Consider the following 25,588-nt stretch of genomic DNA (forward strand, 5'->3'; position numbering starts at 1 on the left):
TGTCTGTAGGAAAACAAGAATATAATACTGTGGTGGTGACAATTTTGGAATAGGTGTTTTGATAATACAGGCAGTTTATTCAAGTTAAACCCAAACGAATGGAAGAGCAGCAAAGCCACTGCGGGAAACCTTTAAGTTACCTTTTTCGAAAACAGACTCTGCAACCAGGAGCATGTGGGAAGATGAATTTGTTGTTTACCTGAAGCTATTGTAAATGTGAAGAAAAGCCCATTATTTTGTAAATGGTGTGTATATAATGATTACATATGAAAACAAGGGCCCCTAGATAAAGAAAAACGGGAGTGAGATTATTGTATAAGTGAATCCAAAAATATTCAAAATAATAGCTATTTCCCTTGAAATCAGTATCAATAAATGATGCCCCTTTTCCCTTATAAAACACTATATTTTTAAATTTATTTTTACTAGGTATTTTCCTCGTTTACATTTTCAATGCTATCCCAAAAGTCCCCCATACACACCCCACCAATCCCCTACCCACCCACTCCCCCTTTTTGGCCCTGGGGTTCCCCTGTACTGGGGCATATAAAGTTTGCAAGTCCAAAGGGCCTCTCTTTGCAGTGATGGCCGACTAGGCCATCTTTTGATACATATGCAGCTAGAGACAAGAGCTCCGGGGTACTGGCTAGTTCATAATGTTGTTCCACCTATAGGGTTGCAATTCCCTTTAGCTCCTTGGGTAATTTCTCTAGCTCCTCCATTGGGGGCCATGTGATCCATTCAATAGCTGACTGTGAGCATCCACTTCTGTGTTTACTAGGCCCCGGCATAGTCTCACAAGAGACAGCTCTATCTGGGTCCTTTCAGCAAAATCTTGCTAGTGTATGCAATGGTGTCAGCGTTTGGAAGCTGATTATGGGATGGATCCCTGGATATGGCAATCACTAGATGGTCCATCCTTTCGTCACAGCTCCACATTTTGTCTCTGTAACTCCTTCCATGGGTGTTTTGTTCCCATTTCTAAGAAGGGGCAAAGTAAAACACTATTTTATTTTTGGTTGTGAGCCTAACCTTTAATGGCAGAGCCATCTCTCCAGCCCTAAAATACTATTTTAAAGCTGACATTGGACAAAGACCATCAGAGCAAGAGGGAAGAACCACCAAGGATATACTTTTATCAGAAGTTTTGCTTTCAGGGCACCATAACACCTGCTGACTAGAGTATAAGATTTTTAAAGATTGTAACACCTTATTGTGAGGTCTCAATGATACTGAGTCCTCAATGCCTACCAATACTATAGAGCTTACTCACATATGTTTACTTATGTATACTTCATTGCAACTGCTGGTCTTCAAGTGGCCTTGAGCCATTGTGGAATGCCAACCATTAAAGAATTATGATGGGCTGGAGAGATAGCTCAGCAGTTAAGAGCACTGAGGGCTCTTCCAGGAGTCCTGAGTTCAATTCCCAGCAACCACATGGGATCAGTAATGGGATCCGATGCCCTCTTCTGGTGTCTGAAGACACCTACAGTGTATACACACACACACACACACACACACACACACACGTATATACATTTATTTTAAAAACAGTAGTATGATTATCTCTACTCCGTTTCTGATTCCTATGTTGTAATCTTTCAAATAAAAGTCCTTTTTTTAAAATAAGCAAATCTTGTTTTCTCATCCATACAATAGTATTCAAATGTTCCCTCTCCCTCTCTCTCTTCTCTTCTCTCTCTGTGTGTGTTCACATACATGCTCATGCATCTATATAGGTAATTGAAGCCATTTTCTCATTCTGCTGACCTTCTGTTGCAAAGGAAAACCTTCCCAAGAGAGCGCTACCAAAAAAGAGACAAGATGAATAACCTCAGCACGCGATGTGCTTTTGAAGTTCTGTGCCCATCCATTCATTTTCTAAAGAATATTTTTGCATGTAAAAGGCATTTGGAAGGAAAAATGAGGAAGGCAATTTGGGGGAAAATGAATTGGATTTGAATGAGGATGATGAATTGGTGAAGACAGAGAACCAAGAGAAAAATGAGCTCCAGGTTTCTGCCTTCATGTTTTCCTAATAAAGTGCATTTTAAGGAATAGTTTATATAACGATGCTCACATAAGTCAGCCAGCCTACTCTTAACTGAATTGTGTTCTTTTGCTAAAGAGGGATGTTCATAATGCCAAGTATACTGCACTCATTTCGAAAGTAAAGACACCATTAGTATCAGATTCTTAGACTTGCGACTTATAAGCAACTATCTTTTACATAAAAATCTATGCTTTCTGAAGAAAATGGCATAGCTTTTATTTATTGTCTTAATTTCAATGAGGGCCTGATATTTAATAGAGGAAACAGTGGGCATTGAATTTTAGTCTGTCCTTTTGGAAGTCTTCAGAAGTACTGAGAGATGTATACTTTCATAAGAAAGATAATAAATATATGATGGGTACAACCTGTCTTTTGGAATCTTGGCAATAAGTAGTGGGTCAACCCTGCTCCCAACCCATTTGTGACTGTAAGCAAACTTATTCAGTTTCTCTTCATCTGTGGGTTTAGGATAGCATCATGTGTATTATGATCGTGAGAGAAAAGGCCAATAAATAATAAAATAATACATCTTCTTCAAGTCTGTCTTATAGATACTTAAACAGGACAGCAATGTGTGTGCTTAAAATGCATTGTTGAATGGGAAGCTGGAGAGATAGTCTTCTCCAGAAAAGAGCATGTTGAATGATTGACCCTATAAACATACATACTAGTGACATTATACAAGTTGAACCAGTTATAGTTAAGATTATATATGTAAATACATATTCAGATATGCCTATGATAATGATTAGTGAAAAAGAAGAGGCAATGAGTTTGAAGGAGAGTGCAGAGGGATATGTAGGATAAAAGGGAAGGGAGAAATATTATCTTATAATATAAAAGAGAAAAAAGCATTCCAGCGCATTTCTCTTATAGACATGTGAAGAATTACATAATACTGACAATATGGAACCATCTTAAAACAATCTTTTGGGTCCTATCAACTGATGTTTCAATCACTATCCTCCCATTTCATTATCTTGAAGGAGTATGTTTCCAGAAACTCGGAGATCTATAGTATCCTAGACCAAGGCATCAGGCATCAGTTTTGCAGAAATGTGCTCCTGGGAGCCATGGAACTCGACTCTGAGCGTCCAGCTGGGATGTGAGACTTGTAATATGATTCATGATTGGTGAATAAAGGATTAATGAGTGGCCTGAAAAAAGATAGTCCAAACTTTTTTTTAACTTTTTTTGCGATATGATTTTACTCTGTAGTGCAGGCTGGCTAGGAACTCATGATGTAGCACAGGCTAGTATGAAACTTCTCATGCACCCATCTTAGACTCCCAAATGCTGGGATTCCATGCTTGAGCCACCATAGCCAGCTGGCTATTCTCAAAGCATTCATTTTCACCTCTGATGTCATAACTAGCTTCATTTATATGAAAGACAGCACATTTCTGTGAAAGATCATGTGCAATTCCAAATGGTGATACAAAGTAAGGTAAAAGATAAATGAAAAAAAAATAGTATCCTCTTAATCAAAAGCTAGGGGTAGTAAAATGGTATTGTAACCCTAAGAGTGAAGATAGGCACCTTTAGAAACTCCTGGGTAAAAACCCAAGGTACCTTTGCACAGGAAGAAGTACCGCTAGTTTTATTCTTTTATCATCCATTTTCAGAGGGATGGACAATCACATCAATGTTTCCACCTTTTATTAAAGAAAACCACTTTTGTACATGAACATCCTATTGCAGACAAGAGGCAGACAGCTATGAGGGATATGTGAAGACATATTTTTTTATTTTTTTTTTAGGCATAAAGGGGTATGTTAATCCATTTCCACATACAATTCCTATAATTACATATAGGGGGTGAACCGTGAACCGGTTAGAAACCTGTATCTAGTTGCCAACAAGTGCCACTGGAGAGAAGAAAGTCCAGAACTTGAAGACTGAGACTTAGCCTCCTTCCAGTGTGACGCGGTACATGGAGGTGCTCTTGAGTGAGTGAGCTTCCTCCTTACGCAGGTGCAGACGCTGATGCAGTCGTAGCAAGCAATCTTTTCCTCTCTTGTAAACATCTGCTCATGGGCAAGAGCTCTGAGCCAGTCATGCTGCTGTCTAGGTTCTAACAGCTGTTTGTGGACTCAGTTACCATTGCAAGTGGACGCCTTACTGGTAGGACTAGGAGTAAACGCTCTCCCGATGCCTTGTTCCTTCTTTCTGCAAACACATCTTAAGAGTAAGACTTTAAACCTTTGATCTCCCACAAAAAAAAACAAAAAACAAAAAGAAAAGAAAAAGAAAAAAGAAAAAGGAGAGAGAGAGAAGAGACAAGAGAAAGAAAGAAAGAAAGAAAGAAAGAAAGAAAGAAAGAAAGAAAGAAAATGAAGTATTAATAGGGAACTAATCTCACTGTAGTGTTCATGGCTTATTGTGGAAAGCAGGTGTTTAAAACTTTTAGAATTTCTTTAACAAAATTCTAAAGAGAAAACAAAACAAAAAAAATCATAATATTTACACAGATAAACTGAATGTCGTAACCAGGCAAAACAAAGAACTTTGGTTTGGTTTTGGTTTTCCCTTTTCCCTTTGGTTTAAATATTGATCAAGATTCAATTTCTTTTTTCTTGCCAAATAAAACTTCAATAAATCAAAGTTTAGAGGCAAAATAACATGTTCTCTTTACAGCATGAAGTCTAATAGAATATTTTATGTATTTAATCCATACCAATGTACTATAGGAAGCTTTTATTAAACTGAGACACTATTGCTCAGATATCAAATGGTTACACATGTCCAATGACACGTCTCTCAGTCTGCAGAAGTGGCAAAACATTATTCCCAACCTCCAACAGAGATTAGTCTTTGATTAGTTTCTCATTGCCTTCAAAATAATTTTATTGTTTGTGTCTAAAAGGAAACACCATATTTCTTTTCCCTCTCAAAGAACACAGTTCTATACCTGGAAATCTAATAGTCATATTTTTCTTTTTCTTTTTTTCCAGTTTAAGTTATACACATAAATCTGGGAAGAAATGGCGGTGCAGTGGGATCCCAGAAACGAAGCCTCCACCTGAAAGAGCAAAGTTTAAAGTCTAGTCGCAAGTCGCTACTGGCCCTTATCCAGTCTACTTCAAAAAGGTCCCATGTACACTACCTCCTTAAAAAGTACCTCAGGCAGAAAACATGTTTATAAAGTTACAAATCTGAATGTAACTAAAGATACATAGACATTTTATTATTACACTTTCATGTACTGCTTGATAAATTATGTACCAGTTAAAAACACTAAATTATCTCAAGGTGCATTCAATATCTGTAGCGTAGTTAACAAAAACACACACGAAAAAAATATATATTCTATATTCTGTGGAAAATAACACAGCTTTAATAATGACCACTGTTAAAAATCTGCAATTCTGACTGATATCTCTTATTTTATTTTCTTTTTTAAGGAAATAAGTATCATTTTAAGGCAGTGGAAAACCCAAAGGATTTAACACCAATTTTAATTACAGTGATTTACATCGTGATCTGCGACTATGGGGATATGAGCTTCCAACTTTCTCTGACACTTTTCTCTGATATTTTTTTTCCATATTTTTTTCCTAATTTTTTTTAACAGAATGTCATTTCTTAGTAAGTGTCAATAAGTAAATGTGATACACACTATGTGTATATCTTTTTCAGAAAAGAAAAAATTGTCAGTTTGGGAGTACCATTCTCAAGTAGTGTTGCTGTATGTGTTTGTGACTCGCTTCGGGGAGCCTGTTGGCAGCACATAGACCATCATATCCTATGGTGCTCCTAACTCTCAAGATAAGAAACAGCTTCTGATTGGGCAAGATATGTGTCCCAATCTCACAACTGCCACCTTTGAGCTTCAGGTCAAAGTATGTTCAAAGAAAGTATGGGGTGTTATTGATAGCAATCAGAATCAGAACCGTACCTGCTCAGACTATCCATATAAACAATTGAAATAAAACGTTACATTATACATCCAATTAACAGCCACTCCCAGAACAAAGCTTACAGTGTATAAAAATAGCTACGTAAAAAATTTACATAAAAGGCAAACTGAAAGAAACCCTTAGTGCAGACATTTACAGAAAAAAAATCAAACGAAATACAACATATGACCTATTATCATGGCTGCCAAATCTTGTAATTTTATTTTATAACTTTATTTCACTGTTTTACTTGAGATAATTCTCTAAGATCCTGTGACAGCTTGGTAGAATGAACTGCTTTATACTTGAACCATGAATTGCTGTCATTTGTCTTTGTATATGTCTTAAATACAATCCACGTTCATGCTTCAATTTGCTTATATGTTTTTTTCCTCTGAAATGATGAAAAGACATAAAGTAGATGCGTCAGTTACCATAACAATCATTTTTTCATCAACAACAGATCATTTGTACTAAAAGTGACAATAATTACATCATAGAAGGGATTGTTTAAAGAAACCTCATATCCATGGTTCACCTGTAAACACTGCCCTTTTCATTTTACAATGGAGATTTGGAATTCATTACTCCTTCATTTCTTTTATCCTCCCTCCATTCTTTCTCCCTTGCCCCCTCCCTCCTTCTGTAAGACATGGTTAATTCAGATAAAGAGAGGGGAATAAAGATGTTTCACGACAACAGTTCATTACATTTCCCTTAAAATTTAAAATTCATCCAACCCTATAAATCACAGTCTAATTTGAGGACTTGTCTTCAGTTTTACACGGAGATGAAAATTAATCCAATTTTGAAGGAAACAGAGTTGAGAATGAAAAGATTGTTAAGAAGGAATTGAGGAAAAGAGAGTAGAGTGGTGGAGAAGGAAGCATGAAATTGCTGCTGGGTATTTGGATCTCAGTGAGCAAAACAGGAGAATGATTCTGCCAGAGACTACAAATTGATCTTACTTCAATTATCCTATATTTCTCTCCTAAGTACAGCCTTCCAAAGGCAATTCTTTCCCATGCCCTCCATCTTTGGCATGAAATTAACTCAAAGGATTCATTCAGACTGTAACTTGTGGTTAATCTATATTAAACCTAAAGTTCACTGAAGTTGAGCTTTTTACATGGTGTTAGTAGTAGCAGTGACCTCCATGATACACAGGCTAGGTGATCCAAAGGATGCCTTTGTTGCTGTCAAGAGGCACACAAGAAGAATGGTTAAGTTATAATTGTTAATACCATTGAGTCATACATCTTTCTGAGGCTGCCTTAATCATATAAGTACAGCTAATAAATGTGAATATATGCAACTTTCATAGCACTGACACATACATTATGTGCACTTATGTGCACACGTAGGTACTTGTATGCATACATACACTAATATAATATACAAGTACTCTCGAGAAGATAGTTTGTGTGTGTATGTGTGTGTGTATGTATGTATACTAGCTTGTCAGTCTTTTCATTAAAATGACTTGGGAGGGCTGTATAAATATACTCACAATTATGCCATATCTTTAAAGTATTTATATATTAAAATTTATTCTAATGCGTTTTAAAAATAAATTTAGAGTTTGTGCTTACTGAACCCAAATACCATCTTAGAAAATAATGCTTCTTTGTATGCAGCAAAATTTTTGGCATTAAAAAACAAAATGCAAATGAGATGCTAAGAATCTCAGAAGTGGGTTGTATTATTCAATGGATAATAATTATGTTGAGCAGGTTAAGGAGACTGGGAAGAGCCCATTGGGGAGCTATAATTAAGAAGCATCTGCAGGTCAAGCTTGGCTTTTATCCCCATGGGGCTTCCCCACTTCTTAGGAGTAACTGCTACAAAGAGCCACCCGCCCAGTCCACTTACCAGGCTATCCAATCCGCTCCTCTCTTAGGCTTCTGTTTTGTGATTGTTTTCTTCCAGCTTTTTATTTTCCTCCATATTACCAAGGTCCTTGTTTACATGTTTTGATGCAGTTCTAGAAGAGAAAGAAAATAAATATCACATAGTCACTCAAATAAAAATAACGTTCTAGCTTGAAAATACTTCTGAAAAGTAAGGGTTAGGATGGGAAATTACAGATCTGTAGAGATTGGCTGAGAACAACACAGTGGAAAGGAAAATAAATAAATGAGTCTTTAAGCTGAATAGTATTAACTAACCTTGAAACCAGATTGTACAACTTTGTTGCACTCTGGCATAAGTTGAACTAATTTTCCTCATGTTTCCAGAGAAGTAATTGTTATCATTTCTAATAAGATTTTTATTCTTGGTGTAAAAAAATATTTTGATGGCTCTTCATTATTTCAATAGACATGCATTGCCATTAATTTCAACAACCCCAAACCAGTGAACGAAGGTAATGATGGATGAAAACTGTAACTATAGGGTCAAAATAGATTTTTTTCCTTCTTTTCTCATTTATCTCAAAATTTTCCATGCCTCCGCCAAGTCTGACTACTATAAATTATAGATATAAGGGTGGGGAGGTGAGTTTGGATGATTTCTCAGGCTTTCAGTACATCTGTGAATCCTTGGAAAAGTGCTGTAGTGAACAATAATATGCACTCAAGCTAGTGCACCTATCTGAGAAAAATTTGGTGAATTTGGAAAAATTATCTACACAAATGTAAATAGTATTGACCTCAAAAAATAAAGCACTGACAGATCTTTACATTCCCCCCGTCGTCCCCAGAGTAACCCACACTCAGCTTCCACGGGATAGTTTTAGCTGTTCATGTAACTTATCGACTAATAGAATCCTAGCACAACTGTTCATTGGTATCTGACTTCTTAGTGAAAGTCAAAGAAGTTTGTGCGGGTAGATGACTGTGCCAGAGAACTTGGTGAATTTGAGTGGGTTCAGAAGCTCCGGCACCCACCTGAGGACGGTAGGAGTTTCCCAACTCCTGACCAGATTCCTGGCCTGGAACGCATGACCACACTTCCACATAAGAACATGAGCACTGGTCATGTAGCCAGGAACAGAGTTCTCCATGCTAATGAGGTAACTAGGTGAGCCCTGAGGGTTTAGCCAATGAGCTTCCCTTCCTGGCCATTCCTTCCTGCAAAAGGTATGTCATCTCTGGTGTATCCGAGGAAGTTGTATGTGTCCGTTTACCACGATAAACAGTAAATATATAGCATGGACAAGCCAGGACTGTCCGTGGGGAATCTCAATTGAGAGTCTGGAGGAAGCCTTCATCTACAGAGCTGCGCTGCCTAAGTCTCCCACACAGGTCGCTCCACGTTCCTGGAATTCACTCCCTGCGCTAAGCTGGAGCTCTCCCTTACCTTAGCCAGGGCTCATCATCCTCAGCCTGTGGACACCCTCTGTTTCCAACTCCATGAGATTTCCAGTGGCAGCTTCTGGATGTCCGGGAGTTTGGGAACCGCTGACTCTTTGGCCTCAGCCTACCATGTTTCTCATCCGGGCTGAGGTCCACATCCTAGGCTGCATTCTCCCACCCTCTGAGTGGTACATGGAATTTCCTTCAAGGCCATCACCCGAAGGTGGCGTAGGGAAAATACAGTCTAGCGTTCTGCATTTTGTCTGCCTGAGCAGAGTTCACACGCCCCGGAGATGAGGCAGAACCACAGTGGTCATGGGTAAAAATAGTACCCATTAAAAGTATATGCACCTAATAGAAATATGGGTTGAACCTGTATGGGCTGCTTGCTGTTTAGTTTTTCTAGGCCTTCAGACACGTAATTGAGACGGTTCATGTGGGACTGTTATGTTTCTTATGTTCATACTTGCTTCTCCTCATTTGATTTCTGGATATTTAATACAACATTCATAGATATTTTACCTTTTTTACTTACTAGCTGTAGCAGGTCCATTATCTAGTTATTTGTTTCCTTTCTCTAATTTTTCTGTTGATTATTTATTGTATGTAATGAAGGAAAATAAAATATTGTAACTTGTGAGTTTAAGAGCCCACAGCCCGGCCTGGGAACTGAGAACAAAGCAAAACAGCCCCAAGGCATGCCAGAGCAGGGCTGTTGTTAAGGCATTCCTAAGAACATCTTGACTGTAAAGATAAAAAGGTATGCAAGGACCAGCAGGGCTATATTATCTAAGTCAATACCATCTGGCCAGAATCTCCCCTCTGTCTATTGCCCCTTGGCGCCGGGTAAAGTCATACATCAACTGGTTGCTATGTGAACAAAGATAAGCCCCCAGCCCACAGGAACGAAGTCCTAATGCCCTGTGTTCTTTCTGTTAATGTTTGAATAAGCCAATAGCGTGTTGCTATGCTGAATTCCACACCCCTGAGCCCCTCACCCCATAAAAACCCCTAACTTTCAAGTCTCGTGGCCGACATCCGTTATCTCCTGTGTGGGATACATGTCGGTCTGGAGCTCCGTAATTAAACGTCCTCATGTAATTACATCAAGAGATCCTTCGTGATTTTTTGAGTGCACGCCGAATCGGGAATTGGGGGGGGGTTTCCCCACTAGGTTCTATCAGTATTTACTTCATGCTTATCCAGTACTTTTTTAAAAAAAATGCTAACACTGTATAAAACAAAACAAAACAAAACAAAACAACCTGTACTGACTCCACACGTGCAGTTTTCCCAAGGGAATACCCAGCCTTTCTGTTGTTAAATACAGATGATGAGAGAATAATCACTGTACTTCTACCAGAGATCTGGCGATCCGGAGATCTGGCAACTGTGCAAGCTTAATAAGGCTCATTCAACCTGTGGTCTGTCCCTTTCCTAAGCAACAGCACACTTAGGCATCCCAAGATCCTGCATATACCCCTTCCTTTTGCCCTGCAATATAGAGAAAGACATGTTTCCCTTCAGCATCTGACCTGAGCTCTCCAGTCATCTGCCATGCATAGTATCACATGTGAATAAACTCCTTAGATTTTGTTTTTGATAAAATAAAAGATCCTTGACAATAAGGGACATGTTTAACTTATATTTTATCCATAACATAACATATTGGATAGAATATGGGTGGAGCACAGAGCCATTTATTCTACTGCATTGACCAACCCAACACATTATATCTCAATTTTCACCTTCTAATCCTTATGACACTACTGTCACATCCTGCTCCTGTCACATGTAGGGGAAGTTAAAACTCCTAGAGTGCAATGACGTAACTAGAATGATACCATACTCCACGATTTCAGGAGGTGCTGCGATCACACAGACAGGAAGGGCATCCTGGATATCCTATCAGATGCTATTCATATACTTTAATAACTATAGTTTTTATACACCCAAGAAATCATGGCAATCAAGAAAACACATTCTATCTCAGCATCATCACTTCTAAAATGTATTGCTTTTATATTTTGGGATCATGATATAATTATATCATTTTCCCATTGCATTTCTGTTCTATGCTATATGAGATGCTTCTTAAACATGGAGTTAAATAATTGAATGGAGTTAAATAAAAAAAAATGAAAACTGCATACTTGTGCTTAGTATAGTTGTGTTAATGTCTGACAATCTAAAACTCATAATGAGGCACATTGGTAGGTTACATTTTATCTGCAATAATAAATTTTGATACATCAAGACGTCATACCAATTAAAAGGATATTCACCTAATAAGAATATAAAGTTAACAGAAGTACAGGGTGAATAGATACAGAGTAGAATTCAATATACCTCTCGCAATAACTCAACAGACACATTCGATGAATAATTAGTGTGTGAGAGCATGCAGAAATAATATGTACCAGGCTACCTCTCTGCTCACAGATACGTTAAAATATTTTTTTGAAAAAAATGAACACGTCCACTTTCTGTTGAGGGGTGGGAAATAGGAATAAAACATGTCTGTGATTTCTAAGAGAAGAAAATCAGATGAGCTGTCCTCTCTGATCATCCAGACGACATGCCAGTAGGCACTTTCTGGAGTTTGCTTCAAAAATTACGGTGCAAGCAAAGCACAGACTCTCAGGAAAAGTACAATTTGGTTCCAGAAGGAAGTCAGAGGAATTACTGGAGACAGATGAAACTGCAGAGATGAACACCGGAAATTCACAGGAGGCTTTCCTTGATTCTTTGCCTGTATATGACATTGGATATGCCTATCCTAATGAAATTTAAAGTGAACCTTCCACGGTATTAGGCTCATTCATAAGCAGTTTAAGTGTGACTCGAAACAGAAATCAGTGTGTAACAACATAACGCCAAAATGCCCAGTGACTAATAAAAATATTACTGAAAATAAGTAGAACAAATGTCATTCTAACTGCCTGAAAACTGGGTGAATACAGACTTAAGTAATTAAATCGGCAGTCAAGCCTTATAAAAGGGGAAGTAAAATGTTTGCAAAATTATAAAGAAAAAGATGTATGGAAACCAGGAAATTCTAAAATTAAATCAAATACCTTGAGCCTAGAACTACAAATTAGAAATTGCAAAATCATTGTAATTCATCAGATGAGTTTATTAAAACCTCATTCACTAAGATAGAAAAATACTTAAAAAAATGATATAACTATAAAAATAGTTCAATATAAATTCTAAAAGCAAAAAAGCAAAGTTTTGTGGATGTGCATGGGCATGCCTGTGTGCACATGTGTGTGTGTGTGTGTGTGTGTGTGTGTGTGTGTGTGTGTGTGTGTGTGTATGTTTGTGTGTGCATGCATGCACATGTATGTGTGTGTATATGTGTGTGCGTGAATGCATGTGTACACATGTGTGTGTGCATTCAGCATGCACATGTGTGTGTATGTGTGTGTGTGTGCATGTATGTATGTGTGCACAGTAGTGTGTGTGTGTGTATGCGCGCTCACGCATGTGGAGCCTAGAGAAAAACCTGGATGTTTCTACAGGAGTTTCACCCACCTCTGTCTGTCTGTCTGTCTGTCTAAGCCTATCACTGGTCTGGAACTTGAGACATCTTTAAATTGCTCAAGATTCCAAAGATTGAAGACATGAAAATCTATACAAAAGAGAATATATTCAAGATAACTGAAAGTGGGAGAATATCATGACTGTAAAACGATCTCATGTAACTTCCTGTCAGCAGACATGCACACCAGTGAGGTAAAGGTTTTAGACTACAGCAGTGGTTCTCAACCTTCCTAATGCTGTGACTCTTTAATATAGTTCTTCAGGTCGTGGTGACCCCATCCATGAAGTTATTTTCTTTCTACCTCATAACTGTAATTTTGCTACTGTTATGAGTCATAATGTAAATATCTGATATACTGAGAATGTGATATGTGGCCCCTATGGGAAGGTCATTCGAGGTGCGGTGACCAGGAGCTTGCGTACAAATGGACTAGAGAAAAGTAATGTCATAGACGTGATGTCATAAACATCTTAGATCCATTCAAACAAACTGCAGCTCTAGAAGGAGGAACGGCCAAGTGCATTGAAAAGTATACTCTCCATTGATCTAAGAAACACTACACTGGGCATGGTGGTAAACAGCTTTGATCTCAGTAATAGAGATACTGAGGCAGAAGTGGACTAGTCTGAGACCAGTGTGTGCTACACAGTGACATCCTACTTTAATGACAACCAAAGGAAAAAAGTGTTAGAGCAAAACAAAACAAAAAAAAATCAAAAGATCGTGAAAATTATAAGTATGTCAATATAAGAAATATCCTAAGTGGAAAAATATGTACTGGAAACATGAAAGTACATGCCTGCAAATTTCTCACATTATATAGCATATAATTTCATATATTTGAAGACACATAAAGGACTAAGATGATTTAAATGGTTATTTTTCACTTGACCCTGATCATTCCAGAAGACTTCACCCATCCATCACAAATGCACTTTTGTTTCAAGTGCTCTTAGGAATCACTTGAATAAAACAAATCCTGATGTAGCTCATGAATAAAATGCTTACTGGAGCAGACAGTGTTAACAGCAGGAACTAAAGTTAAATGACAAATATCTGGGATTTAATAGACCACTAGTCATGTGATTACAAAGAACACACTGAGGAATTTAAAAAAGTATTTTGAACCTAATAAATAGAAAAACACAGCATATTGCTGTTTATGGAATATAAGTAGCACGGTAGTGGGCAGGAGCGATGGCTAGGCTAGGCGCGATGGCTAGGCTAGGCGGTTAGGACCACTGCCAGCTCTTGGAGAGAACCTGGATTTATTTTCCGGTACACACATGGTAACTCACAACCATCCATAATTCCAGTCTCACATCATCTCCCGATCTGTGTGAGCACCAGGCACGCATGTGGTACACATACATACCCATAAACAAAGTATCCGCATACTTAAAATAAGTAAATAAAAATTAAAAACAAAACAAACAACAAGTGATACATTACTCTGTGTGATATTGGTGGTTTAAATGTTGTGGTATAAAACACAAAAGCTTAAAAATCCATGTTCTCTATTTTTATTTCAAATAAAAGCAATAGTGAGTGAAAAAATATCTATGCTTGAGAAGAAAGAAATTGAAGGAACGGGGCAGGTACAACAACAAATCCAATAGGATTTTAATTTCCATCCTACTTACTTTATAGGTCATTACAGCGGCCCGAAAATTCATTGCAATTTATGTGATTCCACAAAATACAAAAGAAAAGGAAGGTGCCAAGATGAGAGTGGTGAATGAATTTTCTGGAGGGAAATTATAATCCTCAGGACGAATGCCGGCATCCTTCAGTGTATCTATCCAGGCAAAAGAGGTGGGACCATCCTTGCTTGCAGTATGGGAAAAGGGTTTGTTACCTATAGCACGAAACTTGCATTCTATTTATGGAATATGTGTTGGACAGCTTGGGACCAATGACTTTTAAAGTTTATAAATGGATAGGAAACAAACCAATAAAGAATAGCAAAGAGAGGAAGAGCTAACAAGGACTTTCTCCCTTTTTGTCTTAATGCCACTTTCTGACACGGTCACCGCTAACACTTAGAAGGCCAAGTGTTTCACATGCATGGCGCTGTTTATTCTTAGCACATTTCATTTTTACAAGAAAATCACTAAGCCTGTTTGCAGTCACGTGGCTGGCAAGTAGCAAGGGCAGGAGTCAGACTCTAGCATCGTTGAATCTAGGATCTACACACAGCTCTGCACAGTTGTGCAACTCCGCTAAGCTGTACCACAGTCAGGTGGGCTGATAGTGACCTGGGAGGAGTTTATGGACAGGTAAGATTCACACACTCTTTATTGAGAACTTCTCTCTCGTCTTTTACTTTCACTTCAACAATTTTTATTTTGTTTTTGAGTTTATAATATAATTACATCATTTCCCTTTTCTCTTTCCTCCCTAGAAAATTCCTGAATGTCTCTCCTTGTTCTTTTTCAAATTCATGGCCTCTTTTTTTTTTAATTTTTAATTGGTCATTTTATTTATTTACATTTCAAATGTTATCCCTCTTCTTGGTTTTCCCTTAAAAACCCCCTAACCTATCCACTCTTCCCCTGCTTTGATGACCTGCCTCCCACCCACACACCCACTCCCGCCTCACTGCCCTTGCATTTCCCTACGCTGGGACATCAAGCCTTCACGGGACCAAGGGCCTCTCCTCCCATTGATGCCCTGAAAAGGCCATCCTCTGCGCATATGTGGCTGCCATGGGTCCTTTTTTTGGGGGGGGGGGATTGGTTTCGAGACAGGGTTTCTCTGTGTAGCCCTGGCTGCCCTGGGACTCACTCAGTAGAACAGGCTGGCCTTGAACTCAGAAATCTGCCTGCCTATACCTCCCAAGTGCTGGGATTAAAGGCGTGTGCCACCATGGGTCCTTTTGATGGTTTAGTCCCTGGGAGCTCTGGAGGATCTGGTTGGTTGATTATTATTGTTTTTCCTATGGGATTACAAACCCCTTCAGCTCCTTCAGTCATTCCACTGACTCCTCCGAATGACCTCTTTTTTTTTTTTTTCATTAGGTAGAATTTTATGGAATATGTATCTTTTAATCTCAGAAAGTTTCCAGAGATTTGAAAGAATTGCATGGGTTAGAACTCCATTTCCAACTAAAAAAGATAAGATTTTCTTTAAGTCACTCTCTTTAGCAAAGTATATATTAACTGATTAGAAGGACAAAGCACTTATAAAGCATTTGTCCTTTATAAATGGATTAAACTATAAATTATGATCACTGCTTTATTAAACATTTTTTTCCATCGGTAAGTTTTCCATAACTTAGGTTGTAAGAGAAAATCGAAATCATAAAATCTTAATAAATGAAGATGGGAGTGGAATGAAACTCTAGGTTAAACCATAAAGTGTAACTTGTGAGGTAGAGAGGGGAGGTTTGAGCTTCGTGGATGTCCTGGTTAGTTTCATGCCATCTTGTCACAGATAAAGTCATCTGATGAAGTAAACGTCAACTGAAAAGACGGGTTGTAAGGAAGCCTGTAGTGGCGGGTGCCATGCAGAAGGAACTGCAGTGGGTAGGTGAACTTCCTGGAGATAGCCCACTCTTGGACAAATTTCCTGCACATGAATATGAAGACAAACTTTCATAAAATAATATTGTTTAGATGAATTAATGATTTTACAGAACTCTTGATTTGATTTGGTTTTTAGGAAGTTAGGGTAACTGATAGAAAATTTAAGGAGATAGTTGAAGTTGTTTTGCCAGAAACATTTAATAAAGTTAGAATTAAGAGCAAAAAGTGCTCCCTCCTTTGCAGAATAGTGAGGGTTGCATAGGTTAGAAAAGGAGTACAGGAGCATTCATGCCTTGCAATCACGTAACTGTACTAGGAAGAGGGAAATAGGCTTGGGACAAGTTAATGATCAAAGAAAAAATTTCATTCTAGGTTGGGTCTGAGTTCCTGGATTTTGTGATCTCAGCATGTGGCCACAGGTTTTGGTGTGCACCATTGGCACAGTTATGAACAAAGAATAAATAATTCTGAGCACAGCATAGAGAATAGATGATTAGTCTAGCTGAACTAGACTTCAAAAATAAGATGATATAAGATAGATTATCCATTTCTTAGTAACTACAAACTGTTGTCAGCTAAGCATAGAAAAATATTTGCTACTATAGACTTGGCTTACTTATACTTTGTTAATCAATGACCAAAGAATTGTTGCTCAGAGGTTAGGATGAACTTGTGGAGAACAAGATAGATGAAATGTTTAGTTAGGTATGAGTTTCAAAAGAGGAATACATAATTAATAATCCTGTTGTAATTTCCTTTTGTGTAATGATGTTAATCTTTTTTGAAGTGTATGCTTTTGTGATTGTTTTTAGAGAATGCGTAACCTGTGGCTATGAAGTAACTGTTTTCTTCCATAGAGAGCATTGTTGTGGATGCTATAAAAAGTTTAAGAAAAAATAAAGTAGTTGGAGCCTGTTCATTGAAACTTTGCTCTATCCACCAAATGCATGTAGGTAAAGTGGTTAGAATTTTGCTCAAACCATGAAATATGAGTATCTGTATGCATGTATATTTGTAAAGTGGTTGGAATTTGACCATTGGAGCATGCTTCATCCACCAAATGAGTGTGACTGTGTGCCTGCTTTAAACCATAGCTGACCCCACATCCCTTCCTTGGATCACTGAACACATTGTTGGAGCTGGTATTTGATGCATTTTCTTAATTAGTGATTGATGCAGGAGGACAAAGCCCATTGTGGGTGATACCATTCCAGGGCTGTGGGTCTTGGGTTCTGTAAAACAGCAGGCTGAACGAGTCATGGCAAGTAAGCCAGTAAGGAGGTTCCCCTCCATGGACTCTGTATCAGCTCCTACCTCCAGGTTCCTGCCCTGTTTAGTTCCTGTCCTGACTTCTCTCCATGAAAAGCAGTGACTTGTAAATGTAAGCCAAATAAATGCCTTCCTACCCACGTAGCTTTTGTCATGGTGGTCTGTTGTAGCAATAGTAACCCTAACAAAGACAGTGAGCATTGATGTCAGTTTTGAGCTATAAGATCCTGGCCATACCCTCCCTCCTAAATGATGTTCTTCTCTATAAACAGAGGAAAGAACAACAGTCAGGGCTAATGTGCGGCTCAACATGAGTGTTCGGGAGAAATCTCTAGGTGAGGAATAGATCCCAACAACCTGAGGTCACAGAGCTGTTGCCAAAGGCCACATGACTACTAGGCAGGCCAGTCTAAATCTACATCTCAGCTATGCATCTGAAAATGCAGTGCTGTGAAGGGTCTAAAGTTGTTTTTTAATGACTTCTCAAGAATGTATTACTTCTCAAGTAGCTCTGTCCAATGATATCATTAAGTGATTATATGCTTGCTTTTAGTTCTCTAGGAAAGAAGGTAGAGAAGTCATCTCTGCTTCCCTCTATAGATGGCTTTATTTTAGCAATATTTTAATGGCGGTGGGGCAGTGGGCAACTGAAAAAGGTTCTTGAGCACGTAAGTTCAAAAAATATAGGTCAATGTTGTAAGGTATCACTGAAATAAATAAATAAATAAATAAATAAATAACCCCAGAATTTTATATTTGGAAAACAAAATCCTTTATATTGCAACTATTTAACACATTTTATAGTTTTCAAAAACAGGCATGCGTTAACTCTTCCTGACTGCAGGGTTAAATTCTGTGATTTATATTTTATAGTGTGCCTAAATAATACTACATAAAGGTGTCAGGACTATGAGTTTCAGGACAGCTACCTTGGCAGTGGAAAATTGACACTGCCAGCAGACTGACCATTGAATCCTGGGCAGGTAATTAGGGGCATAGCCAAGATAATACTTATTTTCCCCTCTTCCCTGGTCACAGCTGTCAGCAGAATGAGTCTGCTCTTGTGCCAACATTAATGAAAAACCAGAGGTGGAGGAGAGAGCTCTAACTCCAGCTGAGTGGGGGCAGCAATTTCTTGACTTGGAGAACAAACAGTCAGGTTTATTGCTACCACTTTCCATTTGCTGTCCTTAGACTTTGAGACTGTTCTGAGAAATTCCTCACTAAAATAAGGAATGCTTATGTCTTCTGCTTAAAAAAAAGAAAAAGAGAAAAAAATCAGGAGATAGCCTTTCCAGTTTAGCTAAGAGTGACTATTTGCACCTTACAGGAAACAGAATATTGAAGGATGAAAATGAAGATAAAAACCCTGAGTCTCCATGAAAACAAGATGCTATTGCATTCCACAGCATGACTCTGTGTCTGTTAACATTATAATCCTGATGCAGAGAATAACCTGGCTCAGGGCAAGGAGAGATATGTTTCCCTTACCTTGGAAAAGATAACAAAAACAACAGTAATTTTCCCTTTTTGAGGGTTTCATTTAGAAGTTCATACAATACAAATACTTAAAAGGCACATATTTCTTACTTGCTACAGAGGTAAAAATTGAGTTTGTGAGATATTAATAATTTCAATTTCTCCTATATACACACAGACCCAAGGTTACTCATGACAGGGTCAGGTAGTTATAGTTTTCGTCAGAAAGCAAACCATGATCTTTTAAAAATATAAATGTTCTATTTTGATGTGAGCCCTTTCCTCTGAGATCTTTCAGGTCAGAACAGTATGAAGAGCAGAGCCCTGGGTCTGCACTTAGTGTCAATGGCACTGTAATTAAGAAGACATGCCAGCATATCCTCTTTATTCTATTTACCTCTTATTTTATTATTTATAATTTTTGGTTTGAGGGAATAATGGAACATTTCCCCCCTTTTGGATGCTTGCCAAATTATAAGAAGAAGAAGAAGAAGAAAAAAAGGCAGGGGACCAACTTGGATAACCCCTTATTTTAATACAAATGGAGAGGCCATACCATCCCTAACCTTGTGGCATGTTTCTCCCCATGACAAGATTCTAAATGTTCAGAGACAAAATTTTATTTGATGAGGGATCTTAATTGAAAAGCAGTACTATTGAGATAACAGAATGCATATGAATTTATATGGGATGCAAAAACCACTAAATATACAAATGAATGTACTCGTCAATTTTACTTTGCAATATTTTTTTCCTCGTATCTTTCCAATGATGTTTACCGTAAATAATTCAAAGAACATCACTCTAATGTTGAGACAACTCCATTGCTTTGCTGAGTGCATTGCAAAACCTGGTCTTAGAGATTCCGAACTGAGATCTGTAAGAATGAGTCAGCACTTCCTGTGCCAGTATCTGAAAGGGTTAAACACTCACTTATATTGCACAAATGTCAGCTTATTCCAGAGGCTCAGGCAAGGGATTAAAAGCATTTAGAAATCTGAAGCATCCCACACATTCTTCATAAAAGTCTCCCTGATACTTAAAATGACAGCTGAAATTTATTTCACTGGTTACCAATTATATTAAGCCTATCAAATTTGGTACACTTTTCCGTTAAGTAGTAGTCACATGTTAAGACTGTCTCTTAATTTAAAGGGAATACTGGAGGCCTAACCTTATGACATTAGTAAACAAAGTGTCCAGCATTTATTTATCTGTGATTTGGAATTTTGGTTGTCTTCTGTAACATAGGACACATTTCTTCTATTCTTAGAATATTCAATGTCTGATGAGACATTAACAGAGAATGGTTAATATGTGGAAGGTTCTCTTAGGACTTAAAGTTCATTTAACCATAACACAGAGGACCGACATCTATGTCTCAGCTTGTTTTGTTTTCACACAGAGAAATTTTAATTTCATTATTTAAATAAGAAGTCCAAGTAGAATGAATGGATCCTAGATGCTAAGCTTTCAGATGTGTTTATCGCCATGCATTTATGAATTAAAGTGTATTTTTGATCATAAAGAAACTTTTGCAAATCCAGGGTGAATTTGTATAAGATTACGATATTACTGTATTAGAATGCTTACTTCTTGGCAATTTTGCATTCCTTCTCACACGATATAAGCAGTCCTCTTTAGATTTTACATAGGTCCCATAACTGTATTGCTATGTTTGTAGGTCAAATGTTCATATATAATATTCACTGTCAACTGTAATGGTTAATTTTATATATTAACTTGATTGGGCCATACTATGTTCAGACATTTATCAAACAGTATTCTATTGTGTCATGGGGTATTTCTAAATGTGATGAACATAGCTATCAGACTTGATAAAGCAGCTTGTTTTCTCTTATGTGTGTTTGTCATATGATCCTTAAAGGTACCAGGAGAATGGAAAGGCTTAGCAGGGAAGAAAGACTACCTCCAGCCCCAGCACTTACGCTGGAACTACTCTCTAGGCTCAGGCTGATACTCTGACCCTTCACATTCTCCATCCCATTGAGTCTAGATTAAAACTTAGCCAACCAGTTCTGGTCCTCAGACTTTTGGACAAAGGCTCGAGCTGGACACCCATTCTCATGCACCTCTCTGGCTTCCTGCTTACAAGACCTGGAGACTGTAGCTTCAATGACGATGTAAGGTAATTCTCCACCCCTGCCTCTCCACTCTTTCTCCTTCATTCCCTGCCTCCTGCTCAACGTGTTCCTGCACACACATTAAATTCCCTGAAAGTAGTCTAAGCATTATACCAGCTGTTTGGGAGAAATGCACTAAAGCAGTGGTTTTCAACCTATGGGTTGTAATCCCCTTGGGAGTCAAATGACACCTTTATAGGACAGGGGTCAACTGTGACCATCTTCATATTTACATTACAACTCATAACAGTAGCAAAATTACAGTTATACAGTAGCTACAAATATAAATGTATGGTTGGGGTCATCACAACACGAGGAAAACTATATTAAGCGGCTGCAGCACTAGAATGGTTGAGAAGCATGGATCTAGAAGGAATGAGGTACCATATAAAGAGGGGTGACTGTGCTCTCCAAATGGGAATGGATATCATGTATATCAATCATAATTACAACAGAAAACTTTGTATGGAAAAAGAATAGCAAAGCATCCTGAGATAGGGTAAGGCCTAGTAATAGTGCCAGCATGACAAACCTTTTTTCACAGGTACAATAATGAATATCATTGGTGTCTACAGATGTGCCAAGAACAAAGGTCAATGCATGGTTATCATGCCTTGTGACTTCCACCTTTCCCAGCTGTGTCTCCCTGTCATGAAGCTTCACTCGGATCTGGAGCTGACACACTTACAGGGTGAGATTAAGATTATGTAGGTTGGTACTCACTTTATCTCTTTTAATAAGATATGTTTCTCAATATTTTTAGACTGATTAATTCAGACATAATGAAAGCATAAAATTATGTTCCAGATTGGTACTAGCTACAGACACTCTGTTGTGAAAACAGTTTATTTACTTAGAAGAGGTAAATTTTAAAGTCCTTGTTTGAAACCAGGAATGTGCCCCAGAGTCACCAATGGGACTTCCAATGTTCAAAATCAAACCAAACACACAAAAGCAAAGCAAAGCAAAGCAAAGCAAAGCAAAGCAAAGCAAAGCAAAGCAAACCAAACCAAACCAAACCAAACCAAACCACACCAAAATAAATACTCATGCAAAATTCCACATTCCATTTCCCCTTCTGCTGGTAATGCAGTCACTATGAACTCGCACAAAATGTCACTAGCCTAATGTGGGGGAACCGTCTGTCTTACAGAAATCATGGACATCTAAATCTTAACATGTTCTTACTGCGAATCATCATCAGCTTCATCAGAGACTTAGTGTAAGCCCTGTTAGATCTTAAAGGCTCATCCTACATGCTGTGCTTTATGATTCTAATCATTTTTAATCTACCCTTATCTAAAGCATTTTAAATGCATCTGTAGTATTTTATCTAATCAATGTTTTCATTAAGGCCAAAGTAATGATTTTTTTCCACCTCTTAATTAGGTTCCCACACGGAATAAAGCCATTTAAGTAGAACATAGAAAATATCCTCAGTTCAGTGGCAATTTTATTTCTGGCCAGATCAGGCACTGCTCAGTCATTCACAGGCCCTGGAGCCCGGACCTTCTATGAAGTTATCTTCATATCTTCATCAACTTCAAACAGAAACTTTAAAATATTTTATATCTAGGCCCTGTGTGCTTTAGAAAAATCTACCTAGGTAGGAAGCAACAAGAACAAAAATAACTGGCCTTGGAACGTTGACTAACAATGATAAAGAGACATGAGCACACCCAGGGCCACATTCTTGACGTTGGTCCCGTCCTCACTATGAAGTGAGACAAACCTCCGTGTGTTCAATTTGGTGAAGTGTTTGTCTTATTCTGGAAATGACATCCCTAGCAGGAGTAAGCACACTCGGCATGCTGGGTTGATTCAAGGCGGAGGCCGTGAAGAGCGAGAACCTTTCTGTACAACTCACTTGGACTTCTTCATGTACAGCCAGTAGACGACACCAGCAACGAGGGCAGCGAGGAGGAGACCAACGACAATTCCCACAATCAGTTTTGCCTGGTCATTCACCTTTTCTCTGTTTTCATCTACAACAAAGAAGAAAAAGACCATGCGGCTATAGCCAGTGCTAAAGCGTTGAAAAGGAAGGTGGCGTTGTTATGACATATTGTTAATGATGGCTAAGAGATCACTACTGTGGATTACATGCAAACGTGATTTTTGAAGGGGAAAGTTTTTAGAATTTTGACTATCTTGTCTCATTTGGTATTGAAATTTAAGTCAAATTTTGGACAGCTAAGAAAGTCACTCAGACAAGGACACTTCATAAATCTTGAGCTGATAGGCAAGGAAGAAGAGTCTGCAGCGTAGTACCTACCACTTATATCGTCTGCCTCATCGTGCTCTGGAATACTTACTGAAATGAAAAATGTTAATATGAAATTAAAAACAAAATCTGTTGATAAATGAAAGTCACCTTTACCATTATAGTATGATGTAATAAATACCTAGATAAAACAGCTATTCTAAAGCTCTAAGGGTAAAGAAAAATAACACTTTATAGAGCAAAAACTTCCCTACAAGGTTTGTACAGAGGAACTAATGTTATTTTAAGGAGAGGAGTGAAAAATACAAATGTTTTAATGTATTGGAGAAAATTTATAACCAATGAGCTGCAGTATTTATCTAAGATCTATATTAATTTCCGACTGTCTGTATCTTTCACTAGAATGTCTTTTTTAGGAGGAAAGTGGCCCCTATTAAATCTACAATACTGTTTCTCACCTGTGCTCAACTTTTCCTGCCTCTATTTAGAAGAATTCATTTCCATTTGTTAGTGTCAAGAGCTACTAATGATGGCCTCAAGGCAGGAGCTGGGATAGGGGTTATAAACAGGGTGCTCAGGAGATTACATGGGGCCCTATATGATGTTCCAGGTTGCTGACTCTGCTATGGTTTTAGGCTAGTTAAAACTCAGTGTTCTTGTGGATCATCACTAAATTTACAGAAACCATTCTTCAGCGTGCATGAGTGTGCATCAGAATTCTCCATGGTGTTAGATGATAATTCAGTCCCAGTGCTCAGATAGGACAAAGTTTGAAAATGACTGCTTTAAATATTGAAATAGCTGAACTATCTCATGCCACAGGTTAGCGTTTAAAAAAAAATCTGTTCAGTTAAAATAGAAGAATAAGGATGGGTTCTCTCTAGGTTCTCTCTCCAAATCAATACTCACTGAATTGCATTGTGAGAAGTCAGTGATTGTATTTTAAAGTTAATTTTGTTTAGTTCTTCTCTCTAGCTAATCCACTGGGCCTTTAAGTCAGAGACCATTATCTTTTGAAAATTGTTTTGTCCTATAAATTTCCAGCTATTATATTCAAAGCATACTAATGTAAGGATTCCAACCGATGAAGAAATAAACAATTGGCAGCAGGTCAGCTAACATCCTGTCTAAAAGTGAACCTTACTCTAGGTCAGTCCTGATTTTAAGGTTGCCATGGTAACATAGCAATGGGCATAGTAACAGGACTGAAAATGGTGTCTAATTTTCCAATAAATCATGGTTTTCAAAATGTTTTCTCTCTCTCAAAAATATATAAGGTAGGATTTCAATATTAATAGTTACTTTAATTTTCTCTAAGATGATTTCATCTATTTTCATTATTATTCAAAATCAATGAGAGAAAGAAAACTTTTGCAACCTGATTTTATTAATTCTCACATTTTTAGTACAAATTTGTTAATTGGCCAAATTTGTGGCATTTCTGTATAAAATAGGGGTAGAATAAAAATATAACGAAGTTGTAATGCAAACTGACAGGCCCACAATGACAATGTGGATTGGTCACACTAAAAATTTATCAGATGTATATACCTTTTACAAAAGTGTTTTAAAATAATCATTGAATTATCTGACTCTAGATCCATAGTATGGATTAAGTATGACCAATTGGTTTCTTATTCTCCCTTGCTCTCTGGAGGTTTCCTCTCCTGGGAAAAGTGTCTGAGTGCTAATATATGAAGTGACTTAAACTGTGAAGACAAGGGTAGTAGAAGAATGGAAACCAGGTAAAAAAGAAAACGGAACCTCATGGCGATGATATCAAAATGCCAAACAAAAGCGTGAAACTTACCATGATGCAGTACAGGGAGATGGAACTGAAGATGTTAAGCTAATGAAGAATAACTTCAAATTTTCTTACGGTTTTAATGCCAGAAATGAAATACTCACTCGCAGAGACATTCAGGGAGTTTACTGTTCTCTCCAGTTGGTTTTCTGCTGTGCAAGTTAATGTTACATTCTCCTCAGGGGAAATGATAATTTTACTATAATACCTGCCATTAATATAAGGAGACTCCTCTGTCTGGAAGAAGAAGGAAGAAGAGTTTAGAGATGGAGGTGCACTTTACAAGTCTGGGAAAGCATAGTGGTAGATGACACAGGGCAAGTGTGATGCCCTACAGTCTGGT

The 25,588-nt window shown here is 37.9% G+C and overlaps 1 protein-coding gene across 2 annotated transcripts in view; it reads right to left on the minus strand.

The window, feature by feature from the left end:
- Positions 1-3,698: 3,698 nt before the first annotated feature.
- Alcam (activated leukocyte cell adhesion molecule) overlaps positions 3,699-25,588 on the minus strand; it is a 204,086-nt gene continuing 182,196 nt past the window's right edge. The window contains exons 12-16 of one of the 2 annotated variants that reach the window (NM_009655.3): positions 25,350-25,482; positions 23,493-23,531; positions 23,085-23,202; positions 7,828-7,939; positions 3,699-6,349 (exon numbers count right to left, since the gene is read on the minus strand). In NM_009655.3, the coding sequence (NP_033785.1) occupies positions 7,852-7,939; positions 23,085-23,202; positions 23,493-23,531; positions 25,350-25,482 (378 nt within the window). In that variant the 3' untranslated portion in view covers positions 3,699-6,349; positions 7,828-7,851. The remainder of the gene's footprint in view (positions 6,350-7,827; positions 7,940-23,084; positions 23,203-23,492; positions 23,532-25,349; positions 25,483-25,588) is intronic. The other variant, NM_001331110.1, reaches the window with a different exon arrangement.

Source organism: Mus musculus, chromosome 16 (assembly GCF_000001635.26).
Source record: "Mus musculus strain C57BL/6J chromosome 16, GRCm38.p6 C57BL/6J".
Lineage (NCBI taxonomy): Eukaryota > Metazoa > Chordata > Mammalia > Rodentia > Muridae > Mus > Mus musculus.